Source organism: Rhynchophorus ferrugineus, unplaced genomic scaffold (genome assembly GCF_030347505.1).
Source record: "Rhynchophorus ferrugineus isolate W39M unplaced genomic scaffold, kcgeb_rfMv2 rfM2, whole genome shotgun sequence".
NCBI lineage: Eukaryota > Metazoa > Arthropoda > Insecta > Coleoptera > Curculionidae > Rhynchophorus > Rhynchophorus ferrugineus.
Genome location: NW_027472581.1, coordinates 68570054 through 68596108, shown reverse-complemented (window position 1 = coordinate 68596108; position 26055 = coordinate 68570054). Strand labels below are relative to the sequence as shown.

The 26055-nt window shown below is 31.0% G+C and overlaps 2 protein-coding genes across 3 annotated transcripts in view; one reads left to right on the top strand and one right to left on the bottom strand.

The window, feature by feature from the left end:
* Positions 1-7343: 7343 nt before the first annotated feature.
* Positions 7344-18551, top strand: Ask1 (Apoptotic signal-regulating kinase 1). Of its 2 annotated transcripts, XM_076396202.1 has the most exons (22): positions 7344-7747; positions 7809-8020; positions 8075-8269; positions 8326-8474; positions 8530-8654; positions 8714-8925; positions 8991-9335; positions 9405-9686; positions 10744-10922; positions 11029-11204; positions 11980-12285; positions 12340-12481; positions 12543-12663; positions 13472-13604; positions 15074-15206; positions 15323-15385; positions 15758-15855; positions 15916-16081; positions 16138-16276; positions 16334-16603; positions 17264-17410; positions 17539-18551. In XM_076396202.1, exons 1-22 carry the CDS (start codon positions 7711-7713, stop codon positions 17716-17718), a joined length of 3810 nt encoding a protein of 1269 aa, XP_076252317.1. In that variant the 5' UTR covers positions 7344-7710; the 3' UTR covers positions 17719-18551. The 2 variants fall into 2 exon arrangements, with proteins under 2 accessions (XP_076252317.1, XP_076252318.1); XM_076396203.1 differs by lacking the exon at positions 15323-15385.
* A 672-nt stretch (positions 18552-19223) lies between these two features.
* LOC143191288 (muscle-specific protein 20) overlaps positions 19224-26055 on the bottom strand; it is a 41322-nt gene continuing 34490 nt past the window's right edge. Inside the window, exons 3-5 of the mRNA XM_076396206.1 lie at positions 22917-23125; positions 19706-19863; positions 19224-19645 (exon numbers count right to left, since the gene is read on the bottom strand). Of these exons, the coding sequence (XP_076252321.1) occupies positions 19491-19645; positions 19706-19863; positions 22917-23125 (522 nt within the window). The 3' untranslated portion in view covers positions 19224-19490. The remainder of the gene's footprint in view (positions 19646-19705; positions 19864-22916; positions 23126-26055) is intronic.

The window sequence follows — 26055 nt, the reverse complement described above, 5'->3', positions numbered from 1 at the left end:
AAATTAACGAAACCATATAAACAACATAAATCAAACGTTATCTACCGAATTTTAAAACATATTTGCTTAAATTACCAGTCCATCAAAAAATAAATATACCTTTAATAAACCAAGTCACCTTATTTCCAAATAGATTTTTTAAGTTCGTAAAACTATCTGGGCTATCTCACATAAGATAGATGTAGAAGAAAATATTTACCTTAATTTTTAGTTAACGAAAACAACTGAACAACTTGATACTGAAGCAAAATTACTTGTAGTCATTTTATATGAAATGCCTCATGGAGTAATGGAGCCTCAATATAAAAAAACCAAAACACCGAGTATATGTTACCCAAACTACTTTCTAGGAATCATTTTCGACAGCTGGCTGTCCTGGAAGCATCATGTCAGCGAACTTAAAACTCGCTGCTCCAAACCATAGTTAAGATATATTCTTCTATAATCCTTCTCAAGCTAGACTATGGCTACCACCAGTTTGCCGCTACTGCTCCAATATACCTCAAATCCCTTGATGCCTTTAAAAATACTCCACTTAGAATATCACTAAATGCCTTCCTATCCTCCTCTGTAATTAACTTGTGCAGTCTTACATCCATCCTACCTCTTTCTTATCGTAGCGATTTTTTTACTAAAGTTCGCTGTGACATCGCTTGCATCTTCCTTAAATCTGACCTCCACTTGTCCTGGGCCATATTATCCCTAACTACTCCACTCGTACCTCTCATATAATTGCTGATCTTTTTCCAGGGCTGGAGTTGGCTTGTTGCATCCCCTCCCTATCCACTACCCCAATTTTCCCCCTTGGGTCTTCAGTATACCCTTCATAAACGCATCCTAATGTCAATTTTACAATAGTGAACATTGTTTTTACCTTATTCGGTTCAAGTTCTGTGAACTTCTCCACTCTTACCCTGACCGCAAGCACATATTTAAAGATTACTCTAAATCTCGCAGTGGGCTTGGCAGCACATTTGTAGTGTTGCACAAATGTAAGATATAAGAATTATAAATCTAAATAAATCTAGAAATATAAATACAATCCAGCAAAATGTCAATTCCAAAAAGTTAAAAATGGCTTGAAGACGATTAATAGAATTGGGCACCAATATTGTACTTACTTTAACAGGTCACTTGAAAAGTCCCCGACCTACCATAGTAAAACACATTTTTTGACAAAATGAGTTTTTTTTATTCAACATAATTCCCTTCAAGGGTGATAGTTTAGATATAGTTAGTTTCGGCGATCACCTCTTCAATCAACGAAAATGTCTTCCCAGCGAGCATTCCTTTGAGATGTGAGAACAGGAAATAGTCGCTGGGGGCCAGATCTGGAGAAAGCGGTGGACGGATGAATTTTTCCCATCGTTTTTACTGACTTGTGACACGGTGCATTATCTTGCTGAAGTAGGACTTTTTTTCTTCAAATGCGGCCGTTTTCGGCGATTTTGTCCTTCAAACGGTCCAATAACGCTATGTAATAGTCGCTGTTTCTTCCTTTTTCAAGGTGGACAATGAAAATTATTCCATGCGCATCCCAAAATACAGACGTCATAAACTTGCCAGCCGACTGTTGCGTTTTCCCACGTTTTGGAGCGGGTTCATAGTGTGCAGTCCACTCGGATGACTGTCGATTGGACTCCGTGGCTCCATGTTTCATTCATTGTCAAATATCGACGCAAAAATTCAGGTTTATTACGCTTGATCATCTTCGAGCACTGCCCCGAATCATCAACTCGTCGTTGTTTTTGGTCAAAAGTGAACTCGCGCGGAACCCATTTTCCACAGAGCTTTGTCATCCTAAATATTCGTGAATGATATAATGTACACTGAACGTATTGACGTTGATATCTTTAGAGTGTTTGCTATTTCATTCAATTTCAATTTACAGTCATTCAAAATCATTTTGTGGATTTTTTTAAATGATTTCGTCGGTAATAACCCCTTTTGGGCATCCACTGCGTTCACCGTCTACGGAGCTCATTTCACCGCCTCTAAACTTAGCATAGCATCCTTGATGGTTGATTTTCCTGGGGCAGTGTCCGAAAACTGGGCATCAAGCCAAGTTTTTGCTTCAACTGTATTTTTTCCCTTCAAAAAGCAATATTTTATCAACACGCGAAATTCCTTTTTATCCAATAACAAAAGTTGCTTCACTCAAAATGCTATAATTCACAAACTAATGGTCCGACAGCTGTCAAATATACACGCATCTTTTGAGGGTTAGGGCTAACTAAAAAACATATGGATTTAATTCTAGTAGTACCATCTATCAGGCCGGGGACTAAAGGGTAAGAATGACCACTATTGCCGATAACACAGAAGTTTACACATTCTGCCCAACTCTTGGACCCGAGCAAATGAAAACGATTCTTAACGTTATTTGATGGCCTAAACTCAGATCTTCAATTCGTCAAAATTGCTTCTTGTTTTCGAGTTCACTCATGGTGGCAACATTGCGCACTTATCATCAGTGGGAACTTGTTTTTGCCTTGTGATTGTACTTCGATGCGTGTAAAAATACAGAGATAACGTTGCAAAGTCGATTCAAAGTGGTTTTGTTATGTTTGTAAATGTTATATGCTCGGTTAACGTGGAAAAATCATAATAAATGCACTCAAAGATGGAATTACTGCAGTACTTTTGCAAATTTTGCAGTTTGTGCTGTAGTAAACACTGACAAGCCATAGGTACTTTAGGGTAAAATGATGTGGCTCGGTGAATGGAGGTAAATCGAAATGAAACAGTGGTGTTTACATGATGTGACCGTTATTTATTGACAATATAAAAAAAAGGAGAAAAAATACAAAGATAAAAAGGATGGCAGCGGAGTTACCTGAAGACGAGGCTTGGGCAGTCGATGGTGGCACGTCTTAACCAAACGAGGGTTGAGCACTGAATGACCGAAATACCCTTCAGTAATATCCCAGATAAACGTCTCGGGGTTGCCGCCAGCTATTCGGTGTCGGGTTCCAATTGGCACCCCGCCCGTGTTCAACATCTGGGATTATATTTCTGGGTATTTTGTAGACCGTTATTCCACGATGTAAAATTCGACATGCCTCAATTCGCTACAATACTCCCCTGCCAGAATTTTACATAAAATTACTTCAACAAAAATACAAAAATGTTTGCAAAAAATATCAAATACAAAAAAAAACATATACCAAACAAAATGTGCTGTGTAAACTGGGCTTTGAAAAAATATGATAGTTCGAAACGGTTGTGATCTGGTACGGCTGTTGATATCTTCCGGTCCTACAGATACCGTTGCATCATCGTCGCTTTGGCACTTGAATGTGGTCCATCGACGACGTTGAAAACAAGCTATTCTTCAGACAGGGCTCCCGTAATCGACGCTGTGGGAGGATCGACTGTTCGACGACGTGGTAGCTTATTTTCTTCGACGACGAGACGTTAGCAATTCTGGTACTTCGGCGAAGACATAACGAGTCTACGGTGACTGCAATCGGTACCTAGCTTCTGGAGCTGCTCTGTGACTAATCCGTAGTCACATACGTTAGGTTAATTCATAAAAAACAAATAACGACGGTATCCGACCGAAGCTGCCCAAAGCCTTTTAAATCAAAATATCTGCCATTATGACGGAGACGGCGAGCGAAGGAAGACATTATGATTTAAACATAGCGCCGAAAGAAATGTTTAGCCGAGACGCTGATGATTAAGCAGTAACGTAAAAATATTCCAAAAGATTGTGAAATAAAAATTTTGACAAAAAAAAAATTTTAAAAAATGAATTGGACATAATGAAATTAATCGGAATAAAATGAAAATGAACCTTGAAGGTAAAATTGAAAACGAATCGAATTAAAAATATTTAAACTTTTGAAACAAAAAAAAAATATAACGGTCACGTAAAATACACCATTTTCTACGTACCCTCCATTCACGAGTCCAAACCCAATTTTGCGAAAGATCACGTCGGGGTCACCACTTTAGGGTAAAAATGATGTGGCTCGGTGAATGGAGGTAAATCGAAATGAAACAGTGGTGTTTACATAATGTGACCGTTATTTATTGGCAATATAAAAACAATATAAAAAATACAAATAATGAAACGGATGGCAGCGGAGTTACCTGAAGACGAGGCTTGGGCAGTCGATGGTGGCACGTCTTAACCAAACGAGGGTTGAGCACTGAATGACCGAAATACCCTTCAGTAATATCCCAGATAAACGTCTCGGGGTTGCCGCCAGCTATTCGGTGTCGGGTTCCAATTGGCACCCCGCCCGTGTTCAACATCTGGGATTATATTTCTGGGTATTTTGTAGACCGTTATTCCACGATGTAAAATTCGACATGCCTCAATTCGCTACAGGTACCAAAATAGTTTTGTATCGCGTGGAGAACAAAGCTGTACAAGTAGTTACTTGGTGAAAATGTATACTTTTCATTTTCTATGTCGACGTTATGAAGAGAACAAAGTAAATCTAAGAAAATCATATACATGATTGCTACTTTTGCTCGATGAATGTCGTCCGTATAACGGATGGCCTGAAAAGTTCCAGGCACAACGAAGAAAACACGTTTTTTCTATTCAAAATTGGCTTTATTCGTCAACGTAATCTCCATCGAGAGCCACACAATCATTCCATCGCCACTCTAACATTTCAATGCTACTTTTGTACAACGATTTATCTTTTACCTCAAATAAGCCTATCACCATTTGGTGCCAACTCATATGACATCGTTTGTTGCGGAATAAAGTGATGGATCCATGTTTCATCCATTGTCACATGTCGACTTAAAAATTGCTGTGGGATACGTTTAAACATGTCCAAACACTGCTCAGAATCATTAACACGTTCTTGTTTTTGATCAACAATGAGAGTAAACATGGCACCAATTTTGAACAGAGCTTTCTCATAGTCAAATACTCATGCAATATGAAACCAACACGCCCTTTTGATATCTTTACGACATTAGCTAACTCACGCAACTTCACTTTTCCATCATTCAAAACGATTTTGTGGATTTTTTGATGTTTTCTGATGTTATCACCTCATTTGGAGTTTCACTGCGTTCTGCATTATCGGGCGTCACGACCACATTTGAAGTCAGCAAACCAACGTTCTATTGTTGTTTCTGATGGAGCAGTGTCCTTTTTTCCAAGCCACCGCTTTACTTGAACGGTATTCTTTCACATCAAGAAGCAGTGTAAAATTAAATCTTGAAAGAAATTGTTTTTAAGCCATTGTTTTGAAAATAACAAAAATAGTGTCACTCTTAGCCCAATAACTCACAAACTTTTGAGTGGCATATCATGAAATTTTAACAGCTTCCTTTTGATGGTTAGTACTAACAGAAAAGCGGTGAATGCAATAAAACTAGCGCCATCAATGTGTTAGGACCGGGACCCATGTTTTACATGCAAAAAATAGCACAGTATAAATATCCTGAGATATCATCAGGGTCAATTGTTGCAAAAATACCACAAGATTTGAGCTCAAATGTCTCAGAAAAAACTCAGTTCAACTTCTGTTTGTTTCATGATTTATACTTTTTAATTCAACAAAAGGCCATTAATGGTCAAAAATATTAAAATAATGAATTTATTGAATATTTCGAAAACTAAAACCAATTTTTAAATTTGTGATTTAGATTCAGCCTCCCAATTTACCTTATAAATATCATTATCATTATAAGTAACAACATAAATAAAGCGAATTTGACATAGAAAAAAAATAGATTATGCGAGTGTTAATTGGTTTTAGAGTAATACAGTATGATATTACTGAAAGATACTTAGATATGAAACTGGATGTCAACCTTAAGTAGAAAAAACGTGTTAAGAAGAAGTTTGGGTCCGAAATCTTTGATCTAGAGTTGTAGTTGAAGTTGGTAAAACCTTAATTACCACTTATACCAAATTTGAAGACTGAAGTTTCAGTAATTAACAAGATTCATTGCAATCGCTAAAAATATTATATATAATAACAAATAACATCAAAAATGCATTTTTCAATTTTTAATTAACTTTAATAATTAAAATAAATTTATTTTTATTTTTTATAATATATTATTTTATAAAAAAATTATTTTTAATAATTTTAATAATAAAATATAATTATAATTGTTTTTATAATTAAAATAAACAATATACATTTATTTTAATATTTTTTTAATAACTATAAAACAAAAATCCGTAAAGTTATTTATTCACTAACTCTACACGGCATGCGTTGCAATAACTAACGGAGACAAAGAACCTATGGAGGTCAAATCAAGCAAAGAACAAACTAAAGGTGTGCTCAAACCAAAGAAAACCCCAAACAAGTCAAAGATAATTGTTAATAGTTTCCTTTGATTGCACAGATCTGCAATGAAAATTGGAATTGGAATGTTGTAATATATAAAAACTAAAATAAACTAAAAGTCAAAGTTAAATGCGGCAACATTTAATAAGCAACGTTTTGACGTCTTAAATTAAGATGACTTGAGTTCATTGCTACTTTGAATAGATTATATGTCTGTTTTCTGTTTTTTGCTATCAGATATAGATTTTGTATATATGTATATATATATATGTATATATATATATATATATATATATATATATATATATATATATATTTATATGTATGTATATATAATATTTTGCATTTATACGCTACTTAATTTGGGAAATGCATACATATTTAGCCTGAGCTCGTCTTGCCTGTGAAAAAATAAATATTTAAAATAAAGGTAAAATAGGTCCTTAAATATTGCTACACCACCCAGTGATGACTAGTCAATGTTATTATCAATTAAACATAGTTTACCAAAAAATAGGTATACAAGTCAACATATTGCCAAACACGGATCTTATCATTTTACTGTTGCGATTTAAAACAATATACCAAAAACAGAAAAAAATATACATAAAATGAAAAAGCAGCAATGAGAATATAATAATATCAAGTGCATTTTTTACCTATCAATTAACCTTGGACCAATACCCTGACACTTCACAAGTTCTAGGACAAAGACGAGGTGGTTACGTGCAAAATTCAAGAATGAAAGGTTCGCGTTCCCCTGTATTTTACTTCGTATACATAGTCAATTTAATTAATTTTTTAAATGAAGGCTTGGTACCTAATTAAAATTATTTAATATTTTCAATAGTTTATAAACTAATTTTATTATATATCATTACATATTACTTTTCTTATTTCAAAGCAATATTATTTTGTTCTCTATCATAGCAACCGATAAGAAATATTGATAAAAAAATCAAATTAAATAACATGTTTGTATTGTATTTATGGTTGCCTAAACTCACGATTATTCTTTTTTAATATAAATGAGTTTAATAGCTGTATTAATATACGTTTTTATATTATTCCAATTTAAATTACATATTAATTGACTTTAACTAGATCATAGGTTATATTGCATAGGTATTACATAAATTATGTAGGTGTTAAAGGTACTTTACGCTAGGGACATTTGTCGTTTTATGTCATCTGTTGCTGGAATGTAGAACTGATAGTGCAATGTGAAGTTATTTTATTTGTGTTCAATCTATTCAAACTCATTATTTAATATGTCCAATTGGCTCTTAATAAAATGAACATTAACCTTTTTTACGACAATAGGCGTTTATTCGCTGAGTAGACAATGTGAAAATGTTGTGCCTTCAATAGAATAATAAAGTTGTTTATTTTTATTATCCAATAGTGTTTATATTTGTACAAGTGCTACAAAATGCCTTTGATACCAACTGTTACTGAGACCGATTCAGGTATAAACTGACTCATAATGAAAACACATTTTGTCATTATCTAAAATAAAACATATTTCAGAATGTCGCAGTGTCACAGACAGTGTGGGTTCCCAATCAGATATTTCTACTCATACAATGCAAAGTTCTAGTACAATGACTAAGTCACGCATGGATGTAGTTTGTATTATAGATGTGTTTAAGAATGAAATGAATCTTCTTCATAGAAAAAAAGCCCTCGATGAAGTAAGAATTGCTTGTAACCTTGTTGGAGCCAATCTTAATCACATCCAGGTAGCAAATTTATTGTTTTAAAGCAACTGCTACATTAATTAGTTTTTATTTTAGTTTGAAAAGCTAGATTTTGGAGAAACAAATGTGATTACTGGTTTTTATGATGCAGATGTTGTTATTATTGATATATCACGTACTGAACAACAAGCTACCTTAATGTATCAATTAGGTGTACGAGAATCCTTTAACATGAGGCAAAATATTCTTATATATAATCATACAGATGATGAAACCACATTGAAATTAAAGGTTTGTATTTAAGGTTTTATTACATTATATTATTGTATTTTAATGTAATTTTATAGCTATCATGTTCAAATTATACATTTATATCATATAAACTTTCTGAAGCATCTGGTTTAGTAATATCACTTAGTGATCATGGTGAAGAGTCTAATGAACTTTTGCACCAGAAATTAAAAAAATTACTTCAGGAGGTTGAAATCCAAAGCAAGTAAGAATATGTTTGTAATTGATAAACAGTTTCATATATTAATCAAATTTCTTAGAGCTCACATGAAAGAGAAATTTTTGGCAGACCTCAAGGCAATAAATGAACAAAAGTCTGGACCTGAAAAAAAAGAAGCCCTGGAAAACATTGTTAATAGACTGCTGGATCCTAATCTGCTATCAGGTATAATGAAAAACTTTTATTATTTTAAAAATATTGATATTATAAATAAATTGTTATAGGTGATGTTGTTTTAAATGTCTTACTTAGTTTTCGAGACATACAAGGATATGAATCAATGATACACCTTGTTGAGGGGTTAAAAACTATACCGGCAGGAAAACGATGTATAAACTCATACATCACCTTTTTATATGCATTTGCATTGAATAGAAGAAAGAATGAAGGTGATAGAGAAAAAGCTTTACGTGTATGTATTGATGCATTAGCAAAGGTAATATAATACATTTATATTTAGTATAGAGCATACTATTTTCCAAAATGACTTATATTTTTTAGAAAGAAAATCATTTCCCAGATATGTTATGCTTATGCGGACGAATCTACAAGGATAAATTCACAGAATCAAATTATAGCGACCAAGAAAGTTTAAATCAGGCAATTCGTTGGTATAAGAGGGGTTTTGAAGTTCAGCCAAATGAATATGCTGGCATTAATGCAGCCACACTTTTAGTAATCAATGGAGAAGAATTAGGAAAATCCAGCGATCTTCAGCATATTGCTATTGTATTAAATACTCTTATTGGGAAAAAAGGAAGCTTATCTTCTCTTAAGGACTATTGGGACGTCGCTACATTTTTTGAAATATCTCTTTTAGCTCAAAATTATTCGAATGCGATACAGGTTAGTTCAATAAATTTACTCGATATACAGTACATGATTAAAAAATGCATTAATTGCAATTACTTTTAGGCCGCTGAATATATGTTTAGATTAAAACCACCTGATTGGTATTTAAAGTCAACCATTGGCAATATCCAGTTAATTGATCGATTTCGTAAGAAAAAAGAAGAAGATATTTCCGCAGAAGAGCAGATTTTCTATTTTTGGATGGACTTCTTCACTGAAGCCATTAAGTCACCCAGTGAAGTACCATCTGGAGAGCGATTTCCATGTTTAATATTGGAGCCCAGTAAAGAATATATGCCAAGTCATGTTTGGATAAATTTAGGTGTTGAACCACAGACACTTCAAGCAAGTATTATTTTTTATTTTTGAGTAGACCACATACAACTTAAATAATATAAAATAATTACGTTGATTCTTAAAATGAAAGTATATAGCATGACATTTTTAAACAAATAAATATATAAATTGAGTGATGCATAACCTTTAAATAATATAAAGGAATAAGTAAATGTAAGATAATTCTAATACTGGCAACATAATTTTTGTTATCACAAATTGTTTGTCGTTTCATAATTCTCCTTATAATAAAAACGCATAAAATTACAAATTACTTGGAATGAATAAAACATTTACAGGATCAGGGCATCTTATTGTTAATGAATTTAACTAGACATAATTGGTAGTTTTTCCTTCATTAACTGTTGGAAGTCTTAATTTAGAAATACATCGCTAACTAAACAAAGATTTATATTATTAATCCTAGTTAAATTGATTGGATTAAATGAAATTTAATTGATACTAAGAAATTGATCATTACATTTCTATTTATAATTTTTTCCTTAAAGCACTATTCCAAAAAGTGACTTAATTAGTCTGATACAATATTGATTTACTAATTAATGCACTATTTTACAAAAAGTGGTGTATGTTAAGAGCCACAGCCACATTAATAATATAATACTATATAGTAACTATGGTTTGTCTGGCAAACATACTTCATAGTAAGGGCATTTTACTCTATTATACTCTATTATGTACGTAATTTTTAATAATTTATTAACAAACAATCTTCTTTTCAATTTATATCAATGAGCTGATCTTGAGCTATGTAAATAATATATAGCTATATAAAATTTCAAATAATTGAAAAATTATCTCCCGAGATTGCCAATATAGTTTTAATCAGAGCTAATTATATGAAGTTATCTGAGACAGTAGTTGAAATTTAACGAACGTAATTAACTTTCGATAGTTTCCTACATACGAAACATTTGTTGAATTTAAGTATTTTCAATGTTATTAGAAAGCAATATTCAATTTACAAGATATATTAATAAGACTGGAAGAGATAAAAAAAAACTAAGGATAATAAGGGATATAACAACAATATATTTATTTTTAGGTTGTAAATGAATGTCTCAAAAAGTTAAAGAATTCTTGTACTGAAATTCACGATTGGGAATTTCCTGCTGATGATATAAGAAGTGTTACCTTAAACACTCAAGATGATAGATCTTTGTTTTTATATGTTATTGCCATATCTGACTGTTTCCAAATATTCTTCCCTTCAGAAGCTTGCAGGTATATCAATAATTTGATTTTTATTTTAAATTACAAAATCTAGGGGGGGGGGGGTATAAAGGAAGAAAGGAAGAAATAACACAATTTTTTTGCATTTAATTTACAGAAGTGTTTTCCATAAACGGTTAATGAATTTATTGAATTATCAAGAAAGACCATTAGAACCTGAACCGCCCCAACCTATTCGTTATGAATATGATAAAGATGAACAAGGCAAAAAGAAAATTTTAGGAAAAGGAACCTATGGCGTAGTATATGCTGCGCTAGATTTAAATAAACAAGGTAAGGCGCATCTTGCCTTTCAGAAACGTTATTAAAATTGTCATCAACCTGTAAAATATCTTGCAACAGAAAAAAAAATACGTTCTTCCGCAGCAGTAGATAGAATAGTAGTATTTTATATAATAAAAAGAATAATAAAATCCAATATCCCTTAGAAAAACAACCTCCACAGAATATTATTTTGACTTTCGAGATACATCAAGTTCTTATATCAAATATATTTATTTCTCATCATAAAGTTCTGCATTATTTTTCAGATTTATTTGCCTCATACTGAGGATAAAATTTTTAAAAATATAGTTTTTTCGTCACTGTTGTGCTTCAACTACTGTTAAGATTATATTTTTCAATTGCCTCTTTTTGAGAGCATCTTAGCCTTTTGCTTCCGTACATTTCTTAAGTTGAGGTCCTGCTGGTATTATTTGTCGTCTGTAAATCATTCAATTTTTTTTCAACATAATTAGGCATTGGCCAACGAAGTACGAAATGTACCAAGTGGCTAAAATATTGAAGTTTAAAATAGTGTTGTCACTACAGTCCCAGTGGTATGCTTTGGTTTTACTCTAAATTAATTCCAGTTCAACTATAGGTGTAGGCTCGTAAATCAAACAAACAAAATAATGATATGACCACAGACAACCAATTCGATTCAATTTTAGTTGAATTCAATTTAACAAGAATTGTGACTTTGACCAACTCTGTTGTTAATTTCTCTAATTTATCTCTGTTAACTAATGTTGCTATTTGTAATATTCATATAATATTTCAATTGTAGTAAAAATTGCTGTTAAAGAAGTGCCTGAAAAAAATTTAGGGGCTGTACAACCTTTACACGAAGAAATCCGTGTTCACTCGCAACTGAGACACAAAAATATTGTACAATATTTAGGGTCATTATCAGAGGATGGTTATTTTAAAATATTTATGGAACAAGTACCTGGAGGGTCATTGAGTGCTCTTTTAAGATCCAAATGGGGTTCTTTGCAGAAAAATGAAATAACAATGGCCTCTTATACAAAGCATATATTAGAAGGACTCAAGTATCTTCATAGTCATCGTATTGTACATCGGGACATTAAAGGTAGGTTTCATCGTAATATATTTATTCTTACGTTTAATAAGCTGTATATTATAGGAGATAATGTGTTGGTCAATACTTACAGTGGTGTTGTAAAAATATCTGATTTTGGTACATCCAAAAGATTAATAGGTTTATCTCCAAGTACGCAAACTTTTACAGGAACTATACAATATATGGCACCAGAAGTAATTGACAGGTATATTAGTATCTTATCGGAATTAATTTTAAATCAATCAATTTTATCAATTCTTATTCAGGGGTCAAAGAGGATATGGAGCACCTGCTGACATTTGGTCTCTCGGCTGTACTGTGGTGGAAATGGCAACGGGGCAACCTCCTTTTATAGAATTAGGATCACCACAAGCTGCTTTATTTAAAGTATGTGTCTAATTAAATTGATGAATATTATTTAAATGAATAAATTTAAATCTTAATTATCTGTATTCAATTTTGCTTGTGGTTATGCAAATGAGTTTTACTACACAGTATATACTAAACATCAACTCAGCCGTAGTATCATGATCTAGAAAAACTCGACTTCCTTATATTTTTATCCGAAAAACATGAAATAAGATGGATTGACTTGAAACTTTTATCCAACATTGTCTAATTAAACAAAAGAGTGTTTTTGTGTAGTCTTTATTTTGAAATTACAATGGAAACGGAAAATAAGCGTTTTAAGCTAAGTTGCCATGATCATGGTAATAACTGAACGTGAAGTTTAAATCATTTTCTGACATTAAGTAATAACAATTTGGAAACAACAAAAAGATGAAAAACTTCCTAAATTCAACACCTATGAAAAGTAAATATTTGAAAGTACTTAATTTGTTTTATTTTTTTAGATAACGGCATGCGTTTTAACGAAAAATCTGTGTTCCTTATAAAACATTTATTTACTTCACTAATAATTATTGTCAGACTTAGCTAATACGGTTTATAGTTGTAATTACCTGTACAGTGATAAGGTTTTTCGTTTAAAGACATGTAATTCCCAGTTTTGCTTTATTTTTAATTATTTTCTTTATGTAATATTTTGCTTTATTATAAATACTATTTATTTATCATTTTTATTCTAGACAAAGAACGTTATTCTGTTTGAAGCGTATTTTAAGTAAATATATTAATCTTTTCCTAAGTTGTATATGTACTTATAATATATTTATATTGTGTATATGTTTGTAAGGTTGGATATCATAAGGCTCACCCCGAAATCCCACAACTCTCAGAGAAAGCTACTAATTTTATTTTGCGCTGTTTTGAAAGCAATCCAGATAAACGCGCCACCGCTGCACAACTTTTAGAAGATTCGTTTTTGGGTAAGTGTCATTAAATTCATATCCATTTTCATAAGTTTAGGAAAAAAGATTTCTTGCAATAGATTATTTTAGTCACAACGTAGTGCGTTCAAAAAATAACAATCCATAGAATATCCTAAAGGTAAGATAACTTTAGCCCTATTTTGCTTTTTATTTTGTGTTTTATGAAACATATCAAGGTAGATCTACATATTTCATCTTACCATATCCCTACGAAACTAGTTTTATATAAGACTATTACCGAAAAATCCCGCTATGTGGATTCCACATGAATTAACACTTGCAAATATAATGGATTTAGTTTTCCTTTGTGACGCTGCTAAAACAACAAAATTGGACCATTTTTGAAAAGAGCTATTGCCAACGATGAAAAGTGGATTACGTAGATGTATTAAAAATATCGTAGTCGAAGAGCAAAGAAATTTAGAATTGGTTTAAGCCTTATATCGACCCCAATGAACGCCATTCTAAGTGTTTAGTAATATTGGAAAATAATCGTTTATCATAGGCTACTCGAAGCTAGCCAAAGCTCGCTATTTAGACTTACTATTACCAACAATTAATACAAATGTAGCAGGTGGTTAAAAAACTGGCCAAAATTGATAATAGGAAATCTTTAATCACAACGACAGACTACACGTACCTTTACTCATTCCACAAACTCTAGGGCAAAAATTGGGAGAAGCTTTGATGATCTTAATTCTGATCCACACTATAACCCCGGCCTTGCCTCGCCCGGCTACTATTTATTTGAAAAAATCTCAAAAGTTTTACATTAACCGAATTATAGCTTGATGAGTAGTTTTGATTAAAATGAGTGAGGAAATGTAGAATTCAAAAATACAAAATATGAAAAGATTCTTGTTCTCAGTAAAAAACTAAATCCTTACATTTATTACGTCCTACGAAAGTTAACGAATTTTTAAAGAATCTAAAACACTATATTTGCCCTAAATCGTATATTTTTAAGAACACCCTTGTATATCAAAACATAAACTATTTGTACATATTCTATTTAAGCGGCCCGTGTACTTCCTGAAATTTTGACCGTTCTAATAACTTTCCATTTTTTTACATTCCTAACTGAACTCCACAGCTTACAAATAAATCCGATAATGATATTTACGTTTTGGATTACAATATTTCACCACGTTGAAGAATATAAAACCTGAATATATATATATATATAACCTGAAGACATATTTCTGGATTAGTTCTTTTATATTTGAACTATAATATGAGAATCAAATAACGTATTCAATATCAATGTTATAGAACTCAGTATTTATTCATCAAAATGCGCTTAAGAAGCAAAAATATTCCAAAATTGTGTTTCACTAGATGGTTCTCAACAACAGATGGTAATTTATGTTTATTAAGTTTTATGAAGCTTTATAGTATTATAGAATTGAACATCTAATCCAGACTTGTGTTACTACAGCATCAACTAAAATTAATATTTTATCCAGGCGATAGAAAGAAAGTTCGACCCAATACGGAATTCAACAGAAGCGTTTCTGTTCCTGTTGATAAAGTATACCCTTCAATAAGCTCCGGCCATTCGAGTGCTCCTAATCAAACGCCGACAACTCCTGAGACCGAGTAAGTATATTAGTCGTTTAAGGAGTTTAACACGAACGTAGAAACACAGTGTTATTCATTTACATTGCTGTGTGTTTTTATCGTTTGCCATTGTTTTACTGTCAACCTTTTTACAGTTACAATCATCATAGCAGAGCCCTGCCACGAATTCAAATGCCTACAGATTTCAGTTTTGGCAGGTATATTTTACATTGCATCATTGTATGATATTTCGTAATTGCAGCCTTTGTTTGTTTTTGGTTTTCTCATCATATTCTGTTACTACTCCAGTTTTGATTATCATTAAATCATTGAAACCAACAAATAATTCTACCAATTATAAAATTGGGAACACTGAATGAGGATTTTCAAGATTCATGTTAAAATGTTTTCAGCTTCATTGTAGATTTATTTACAAAACGATTAACACACTCATTTATGAATAATTTTATTTTTTATTTAGATAATTAAATATCAGCACAATTAACACTTTAAAATAATTGGTAACATATTGTTAACTAATTTTCTTGTACTTATCCTTACTATATATACATGTACTTATTTCTTCTAAGCTTATTATCAACACCATCACTAGACTGTAGTGAATCGGGGCTAGACAGCAACGCAGAACGTCGAAATTCAGGCACGTTGTTATCTCCAGAAACCGAAGGTATTGTACATCTTTTAGGCTTTAGCATATTTTAAATACATTTTTGAATATCTGAACTAGGCGCCGACACGGATGGATTTTATCTACTGAGAAAGGACTCTCAAAGAAGAACAACTTTAGCAAAAGTCCTCACTAATGATGCTAATAAAATTTGCGAGCTTTGGTTGCAAAAGATCAAAGACAAGTACTTAGGAGAAACTGTCCTCACTTTAGACCATTTACATAAGTAGGTATATGATTTTGAGAGTTACACATCATCTACATATTTTCTGCATGTCTTAGGATATTAGATGGTCTCAAAAATTATGTGACAAATCAATTTCCATCTATAGTGGAGAACACCATAAAACAAGTTAAGGAAGAGCTGGATTATGATAGTGCAGCCATTCATCAGTTACAATTTGCTATATATTTGTATCAGGTAAATAACTCAATATATTTTTTAGTTGATGTATATAAAAAAGATATTTTACGTTAGGAATCGGTCAATGAAGTTTTACGCTTGCATACTATCAAACCCCATTGGATGTTCGCCTTGGATAATTTAGTGCGTTCAGGGGTACAAGCCACCATTACCGTATTATCTCCTGAATTAGGCGAAAATTTGGCAACGCAAGGTTCTGTGGACACATCGAAATCGAGCAAGACTAATGAAAGTTTTGATATGGGAGATCATTCCCTAGTGCACCTTAAAGACGACCATTCAAGGCCATGTCAAGAACGCATAGAACAGATCAATAAGAATTTGGTAAGTTAATATACAGATATATTTAAAGATTTTGTTGTAACCAATAATTAGAAACAGATAATAATTTATGTTCAAAGAAACATCAACCGAAATCAACAGCTACCAAAATATGAATTAAATATTTGTTGTTAGTTGTATTATTTAAGAGTGATGTGTTCTAAGCTCTAGGAGTTCTAAGAAAATGTTATTGTGTTTTTGTGCACTAGCTACCTTTATATTTATAGTGTACAAGTGTTTAATCTTAAGTACTCAATTTAATTTTAATTTGGGAATTTCATTCTGATGTTTTTATCCCACACTCGTCCTGCTTGCATGTTGATGCAAATACAACAGAACAATATTAATAAATTGATTTTATAAATTAACAAGTACAATATAAAAGTTGATTTTTTCTTTGTTAATGTGCGTAAAAATATTACATAATTCATATTTTTTTGATTTTGTAAGTTGTCATAAAAAATGTATATAATTAACTAAATAATATTATATTATATCATAATTAACTATTTTATGGCCTCTCAAATTATACAGAACCTGCATAACAATTTGTTAAAAATCTTTAAAAAGAAAGCAACAATGGCTTAGATCGGTATTAAATGAAGCCATAACTATTTGAATGCCATCACTGGTACACCGATGACCTAAATATCTTGTTTCCAGCTTAAAGAAGTTCATGAGCTTAAGCAACAAATCGAAATGCTGAAGATGCAATTTCAGTCGGATGTCCTTGAGGAAGAGGCGGAGGAAGATTCTAGATTAGCGAGCTGGCTTCAGGGGCTTGGGATTAGTGATATCTCCCAAAAAAAGGTAGTGTACTTGTGCAAAATCGTTTTACCTGCTAATTAGTGAGTTTTTTTTAATTTTCTTATCAACTGTTATTATTTTCATTATAAACATGACTTGTTCCTATACTATGTTTATTTATTAAATATTAGGTTCTTAGTCAAGGATACACCCTAGAAGAAGTGTTACAGGATATCACCAGAGAAGATCTAAAAAGATTGAATTTATTAGGAGCTTATGAATTGCGAATTTGGAAAGCTATTAAACAATTTCGAGGAAACAATGGCAAGAAGTTGTTGAATGGAATTATGGATTCTACGGGGACTTACTAGAAGAGATTTGTTTATGAAATTTGCTACCTTCAATTTATTAAGGTGCTACACGCTATACAAATGTTACTATTAAAATTTTAAAAAATTGTTATAAGGATTTAATGAATCCTGTCTATAATCAACTGTGATTTAATGTTATATGATATAATTTGTGTTTTTATTTGTTTGACTTCTGCAGTATAACTATTTTTGATTTTATTTTGAACTAATTTTAATGATGAATATTACTACCTATACAATATGACTAAAAGAACGGCAGGTTAGACATACTTTTTCATTGTATTTTATTTTTCGATGCAATCAAGGTTATTGCATTATATTTTATGATTCGTGTGTTTTATGATTTTAATAAATAATTAATTTCAGTCTGTTCAAACATACTAAAGGTGCATAACAGATGACATTTTTAGGATCCAATCTTCATTTTTGTTGTTACACTTTTAAGGAAAGTTATTTATTTATTTATTATTCTGTTTGACAGGAATATATTTTACTTATTTTCCCATGGAATTTTGGTATTTACTTTTATGGAAAACAATTTTATTTTGTATATAATATGAGTTAGTAGTTAAGAGTTCAGTGTCACATTTTTATGATTTTTAGGTCAATGAAATTGTATATAATTTTAAATTATTTTTTGGACTTATGCTAACTTTATAATTACATATTGTTTTATGTACAATATGAAGAGTAAACTAATAAGTTAAATACATACATAGTAGATCTATTTTAAATTTAACATTCTGATTTTATCCAGACTACAAATAATCCATCACGTAATTTTATCATTATTTTGGATGTTAATTAATATAAATAAAAGTTTAATGAGTATATATCGTCATGTTTTATTTTCAATTGCGTTAGCACTGTTGCAAAAATTATATTATTCATATATAAACAATCTGAAGAATAAGCATTAGTCATATTCAGATTATCTGATAATGTAAGCTATGTCCTCAAAATCGTGGGCCTGAATCCCTACTGAATTTTTTAAATTGTGTTTATGTGGAATTTTATCGATCTCCTTTATTTCATCAAAGATTCCCAAATTTGTGATCCGTAAAAAGACCTGTTGATTCGCGATGGCAAAATGAACAAAACACCATAAGTTTGTCGATTGGCTGGTTGAAGTGAATTAAAAGTCCAACATTTAACAGAGCTTGTAAATATTGGCAGTTCTCCATGTGAAATTATATTATTGAGTAACGCAAATGCCAGGAATTCTCTTGACAGGCGGGAACATCAGAGAAGTTTTATTCAAAAAGTCTCCAATGCTACCCTGCTACATGAATACAAAGGTATCTCATATATTATGCCTAAATAAAAAGCATATTGAAGAACTATACAAAGTTCTAAAATTTGTATTCATTATAAATATGATTTGAACAAAAATAATTTTAACTCAAATTAGTAAATAAATATTAACCAACATGCAATATTAATGTACTATTTGTAGATGGTTGTGATTCACCAAGAGAAATTATTTTGCATAAAAAATACTCAAAAAACTTGGTTTTGTTTTATTCAGGACAACAACAAATAGTTACTTGTTTTAACAATTTATAATAATTCTGAAAAGAAAAACTTATATTTACTAAACATGTTTTGTTATATAAAAATATGGGAAGAATTTTGTTACAAATAAAAGGCCTGGACTTAATTTTTGTAAATGTCTTGAAACATTTATTTCATTTGTAACAAAATCAAACCTTACGAACTTAATTTAAATTAATGGGATTTTAAAAATTAACGTTAAGTTTGCTGTCAGCAATTTACTTTCCTAAGATGATTTTTCTGGATGCGCCAAAGTTTTGACCTGCTTGTGTTGCGCCTCGGTTTGATCCTGCCTGAAGACCGATGATGGCTTCACCTGCTCTTAATTGACTCTCAGTGAATTCACGTTTGTTTTCTTCAGAAGGCTTAGGTCCTAATAAGTATGATATATAATAATTATATGAGAACACGATTACTTAAAATCAACAAATACCTAAGAATGGTCCTCTCCATTCAGGGTGTTTATAGCAAGTGCGGCCAATAGCAAAAATAGTTGTTGTTACTAAGGCAATGTTCTTCTGGTCCCATAAATCAGTGGTTTGGAAAAGATCTACGTCAGGTACTCCATATTTAACGCAAGCTTTTTGGAATCTGTAAGAAGAAATGCTTAAATCTAATATTCTTCTTGAAACGAAATTAAAAAAATTACTAAAAATATGCTAAAATGATTAACTATTCACAATAAAATAAGTTGTTAGAATGTGTGTGTGTATTAAAAATATTAATATAAAGCTATGTTAGCTAAATGTTCTCTCTCCGGATATAGCTTGTATTATCTTAAACATATGCAACTAATTAAACTATAAGAAAACCTAATTATTTAAAATTCAGTTATATGTGTTATATTATATAGATAAACACCAACCTATATATTATTACATAATAATGTATTAAATCACATAAAATAGGTAGGTATGCTTTGCTTACACTTATTCTTAATCTTGAAACTAGTACTGGCAGAAAATCAAATATAGATACCTTCTACAATATATGTTTTCCTGTCATACAAATTTGCCAAATGCACTAGTTGATGTTCTTCAATAAACCCGCTTAGGTATTTGGTCGTTAAACAAAAAACCATTTTATTCAAAAATCCTCAAACTCTGTGATCCCTCCCTATATGTAAAAATGTAATACTTTCTTCGTATTTCTGTATTTTTATATATCTGGTATTTGCTGTATGTTTTATTATCTGCATGATTTTTTTTCACTTTTCATATTACAAAATGACATAGAGTAAAAATTTATTAAATTCCTTTTACCTCCATCTTTTCATACCCTTTTATAAACATTTACATTGCAATTCACAATGATTACACCGCTTATTAACTTCTAGTCGCCTGTTAGCAAAATTTTATACCAGATGATTTATGTAGAGCAATTCAAATCAGTGCTCGTAATTTGACATTTCCTTTCGAAACAAATTAATTAATTAAATCAATAAATTTACGAGCCTTAAAAGATGAAGAGCCAACGGGGCCTTCCGTCCGTCCTCCTGTAATTTTTGATCATAATATGTCAAATTAAGAAAGACAATACAAACGTTTCCTTTTAGTATCAGGAGAGAATGAATGAAAGAAGTCGATAGGTAACTAACTAACTTAGTCAAGTGTGGGTGAGAAATAAAAATTTTCATTGCCGATATTAACAAAACACCCAGCTATTTTGATTAAATCAACGCCTTATCATTCAACGATATTTGGAATAAACAGGAACATAATATTTAAAGTAACTCGGAAATAATAAAGTTCTTCAATGTGTTAAGAATTAGTTTAAATATTTTATTTATTTTATAGTATGTTATTAGTTATCCTAAAACGAATTTTATCCAAACACATAACATAGTATAACGTGAACTAAAATTAACGTAAATATTGTTAAAGTAATGGTAAAACATTTATTACAAATTTTACATTTTAAATGTACAGCTTAGGAATCAATAAGCCATAAAAATAAATTATATAAATATATCATATAAATTTTAAAAATTCATTCCATTAAACTGTTGATAAATAATTTTTTTTAAATGTTATTGCTTTTTGTTTCGAATAAATTATATAATTAGTTATTAACCTTTCAACAAAAGATAAAAAATATATTTTATAATATAAAATTAAGTTATGATATATTTATTTTTAACTTAAAACTATAATGAAAATTTTTGAATAGTATGGTTTTAAAATTTATGACATTTACATATATTCCGCCCATTTTAAGGCAACAAAATATTTAACAATTTTATTATATATTAGTTATTGTATGCCACTTTGATTAGAGCTATGAATTAATTCTAATGGATTTTTAAAATGAATTGATTCATTATTATAGACATAAAAATTATTTTTTTTGAGGAATTTTAAAAATAAATCCAGTATTTATTAGAAATTTTTTATTATTATTGCATTATTATTTATATCTTAGAGTAGTCAAGTTATTTTCGGATATATTAATGAAAATGAAAATGCCGATTTACCTAGATTAGGACTAACAATTAATTTTGAAATGTTTTCCTGATTTCAATTCATGAAGATGAAAATAAAAGCTGATTAAGATTTACTTAAGATTTACTTGTTACTTTTTCGATTTTACTAAGTCTCCCGATGTTCTTTCAAGCCTTTAGAATGTTAAAATTTCTCTCATTGAACTTTCGATGAATAATAATCTTAAGCTATTCTTGATTAACGAATATTTAGGAGTTATTACTCCATTCCTCTTTACAATCAATTCAAATATAAAAAGTGTAAAAATAAAATTGCATCATTCATAATGAAACTGTTCTTTTGGACATAATAGAATCCAGCAATTATATTTTTCATTTTCTTTTCCAAAGATAGCTCGAAAGTCTCACGTAATGGAAAGGTTTAAAAAAGAAACAAACCAATTACGATTATTATATTACGTCATTGTGACTTTCTAAATGTTAAAATACGATGAAATATATTTGGGATTACTTTTCCATTCCTTTATCACACTATCACTTGCCAAAATTATTTAAAATGGACTGATCTTACAGTACAGAGAATCAAACAATTATATCCGCCCTTTCTTCTCTCAAAATTATATACGGGAAGGAATACTTCTATCTGTTATGACGAATAGAAAAATAGTCATTTGTGCATTTTATTGAAATAGTAATTACTACTATTTTTAGTCGCTAGTTTTTTGACTGTCGACTAGTTCGATTGTTTTGCGGCTATCAACAGTTTTGGCTGTTTTCAGTCGATATTTCTCAACATTACCTCTATTACATTACATTACCTCTATTACCGTAATGATATTGTGTTATAGTTTTGGTGTTTCAGCATTCAAATTTTCTATCTTCAGTTGTAGAATAAAATAAATTAAGTAACGCCACCTACTGTAAATCTCTCAAAATAAATTCCCTCTCCTTACAAGCCAAATATATCAGTTATTCGGTTCTCTTAAAATAGCCCTAACTACTTAAGTGCAAAGGTGAATGATGATCATAAACACGACATGACTAAGAAACCATTAACTATTGGCATAATTCAAGGCGTTAATTACTCTAGCGAGTGAGCTATGACAAATTCAATCATTGGGCTCAGTGCCCATAACAGGTGTTCTGTCGCAGGACTATTTTTAAAGCACACGCGATCCTTTGTGACGTGCCGACGATTACTTACTGGCTGAGATTATCCATCATTTTGTAATCTCCCCCGGAAGTGTTGATTTTCGTGATGATACCTGGCTGAAGACGGTTCATCAGCTTGCACAATATGATACCGTCTCTCAGGGCAAGCTCATAGGGTAAAGGTGGAAAGCGTTCACCGATGACGGATTCAATCCATGCTTGTGCCTCCCTCTCTTGGTCGGGATCGCGTTTACCGGCAACCTGAAATCAATTAAAAACACGCCACTTTAGTTTAATTAGTATGATGTTTATTAAAAAAACAATAATTTCTTTATTGATATAACTATTTAATAAAATTGTGAAACATTTTTTAAAGAGAAAACACCATGAATTGACAAAAGTGAGTTTTTCTCACTGAGTTTTTGGAAAATGAGAACCATAGAGTAATAGAGAGAAAAGTCAATAGATGTTTGAAGAAAAGTTTCTAAATAAAATTCGATAAAAACAACCATAAAAATATATATGAGAAATGATGGTGGGCACGTGGTGAAGTTGATAGAAACTAATGGTATTATTTATGATTTATTCCAGTGATCCACATTTGATGGTTGACGACAGAGCTACTCGAGGGAGCCCAGAGAAGAAGAGACCGTTGAGTTTTTTTTTCATATTCCAGTTGTTCGTGTGGCGACAGAGATCCTGGGTTACGATTGGGATTGTTGTAGTTGGTTTAGCTGCCGGGCTTTATGGATAATACGGAATGATAATGAATAAAAAAACTATAGTCATGGTGATGGGAGAGCCAGAAGTGATAAATATCCAAATTGAGCGTCAAAATAGAACAAGTAATTGCCTTTAAGTATCTGGTTATAGAAATCGAAAACAAGAAGATGGGAAGAACCATCAATTTGTATTTCGCTAAATAACAAATTCATAAATAAAAGAAAATATCAGTCTATAGTTAACTGGAAGTGTACAAAGCAGTTTACAGACTGACTCTAACCTTCGGTTGGTAGAAGTGGGTATTGTCAAAAGTGCAGAAATATCTCAGAATAGCCAGGGGTAACAAAAATTAGATGAACAACAGGACAAGATGAGAAGTAAAGGAATAAAAAAGAATTTAATATTGAAACAGTCGAAAAATACATAAAAAAGAGACTCAGCTTGTGGGAACTTGTGGTCGAAACACAAACTGGTAGAGATGATATGGAGGTGAGGAAGGGGAGGAGAAAAATCAGAAAACAACCTAATCGAACCTGGTATGAATGTATGGGAGAATATTTATGATTGTCCTTAGGCAAATCCGATCAGGAAAATGATACCAGTCACACCAGTAACCAGGCTGGATAAAACCGAAGGTTTTCTGGAATGATCTCCAAAGTTGGTCACTCGCTAGTCGACAAATGGTATTAATATGGTTGTGGAGGAAGGAATTTAGCATTTAGAAATAACTTCTATATGATTCTTGGATTAGACCTTAACATTGAAAAGATATGTGTCAGAACTATTACTTTACAAGTTTTAGCGAAACAAACTTGTTTAATTATATGTGTGCGTTTATTAAACAGTGTTTTCTTATAAACAAAAACACTGGTAACGCCATATAGCGGTTTATAGGTCCTAAGGAGACTTTACACTGAGAAAATCAACTATTTTTTACAGAATCTGATACAGAGAACAAAAAAGGTTTACAAAATGGTTTTAGAAAACTACAAAGTAAGTTTAAATGAAATAACTGATACCTTTAAGATATCAAAAAATAGTTAATTTACAATTTTACGAATAATTAATAATTCCATTATATGTGGCGTATTTGCTTACACATACCAATGATTCGACACCTTGTTTGCAGCTATTCAAGCCAAACTAAAAGCATTTCTTCATTCAAAGTTGGAATAAAATCCTAAAATAAATTTACTTTTCTCAGATTTACTTAATAATAGTCCTGCTTATATCTCTCTATAGACTGTTGTTTTTATTAATCGTAGTAAATTTACTAAACATGTTACTGTTATTTTCGCTAAAATATCTTAATGTTTTCTTTTACGGAGGTGTTAAAATACGTCGGATTATTATTCGTTTCTTGTAAACATAAAATAAAATTTTAATCATATTTGAATATGATGGAATGAATGATCGAGATTTGCTTATTTTTATTTACCGATGACGTTATTTATTTTAATTTAGCTTAATGCTCTTAAAAAATGTTAGTTTCGGAAATTCATCATTGAAACCATTCCAAACACTGCTACTAACCAGATAATTTCAAGATATTTTTAAAGCCCTACGTAATATTTAGGATGCGAGCTACTCTGATTTTCAACAACGAGCAACAATGACATTAACTAACAGAGAATTGTGTAATCAATGTTTACCTTAGCGCTGAAATTTATAGTATTCTCGAATACAACCAGTTGGAGGAGCGAGTAACAAAACACAGAAGTATTGGCACCAATTCACTCGCTCTGCCCACAGTTCTCTATCGATACACTAATATTAGAAATGAGAATTAAGCTTCAAAATTATGAAAACAAACTTGCGAAATCGTTTTATAGCCGCTGTTTTTTCGCAAACGATAGTTATTAATTGTTCTTACGTTACATACACACAAATATAAATAGTTTTTGAATTTTGAATGATTTGCAGTAAAGAGGTATTCTACAATCTATTGGTTTATTTTTGATAATCGTTGATTGCATTATACATTTTATTTATTGTTCATCGAAGCAACTCGACATTCCTGTTTATTTACTCTGCAAGATTTTTATTTAAAGATGTATGATTGATTTTACATGATTTTATACTTATTCCAACGATTCTCAACATTTCTTTAATAATAAAGCCATATTAAAAATATTTCAATGAAAAGATTAATTCTGGAGTGAATTTGGTATTTATTAGAATATATTATAATTCTTCTGTAGAATATAACAACATGGTAATGACATACCATAAATGAACATATACCACAAAGAATCAAATCGAATCAAACGTAGACAGAAGTTCATCTATTATTCATATATTCATACAGGTATTAATTTTATTTATTAGGAGTCTGCACTTACTCTGACTATTAAAAAATTGTTTTTTTTTGAAAGGATGTTTGTTGGTTTTGAAGTAATCAAACCATGATCTATTTTCGCAATTCTTCAAAATGGCAGAGCCATGTACCAATCAACCACTCGCTATTG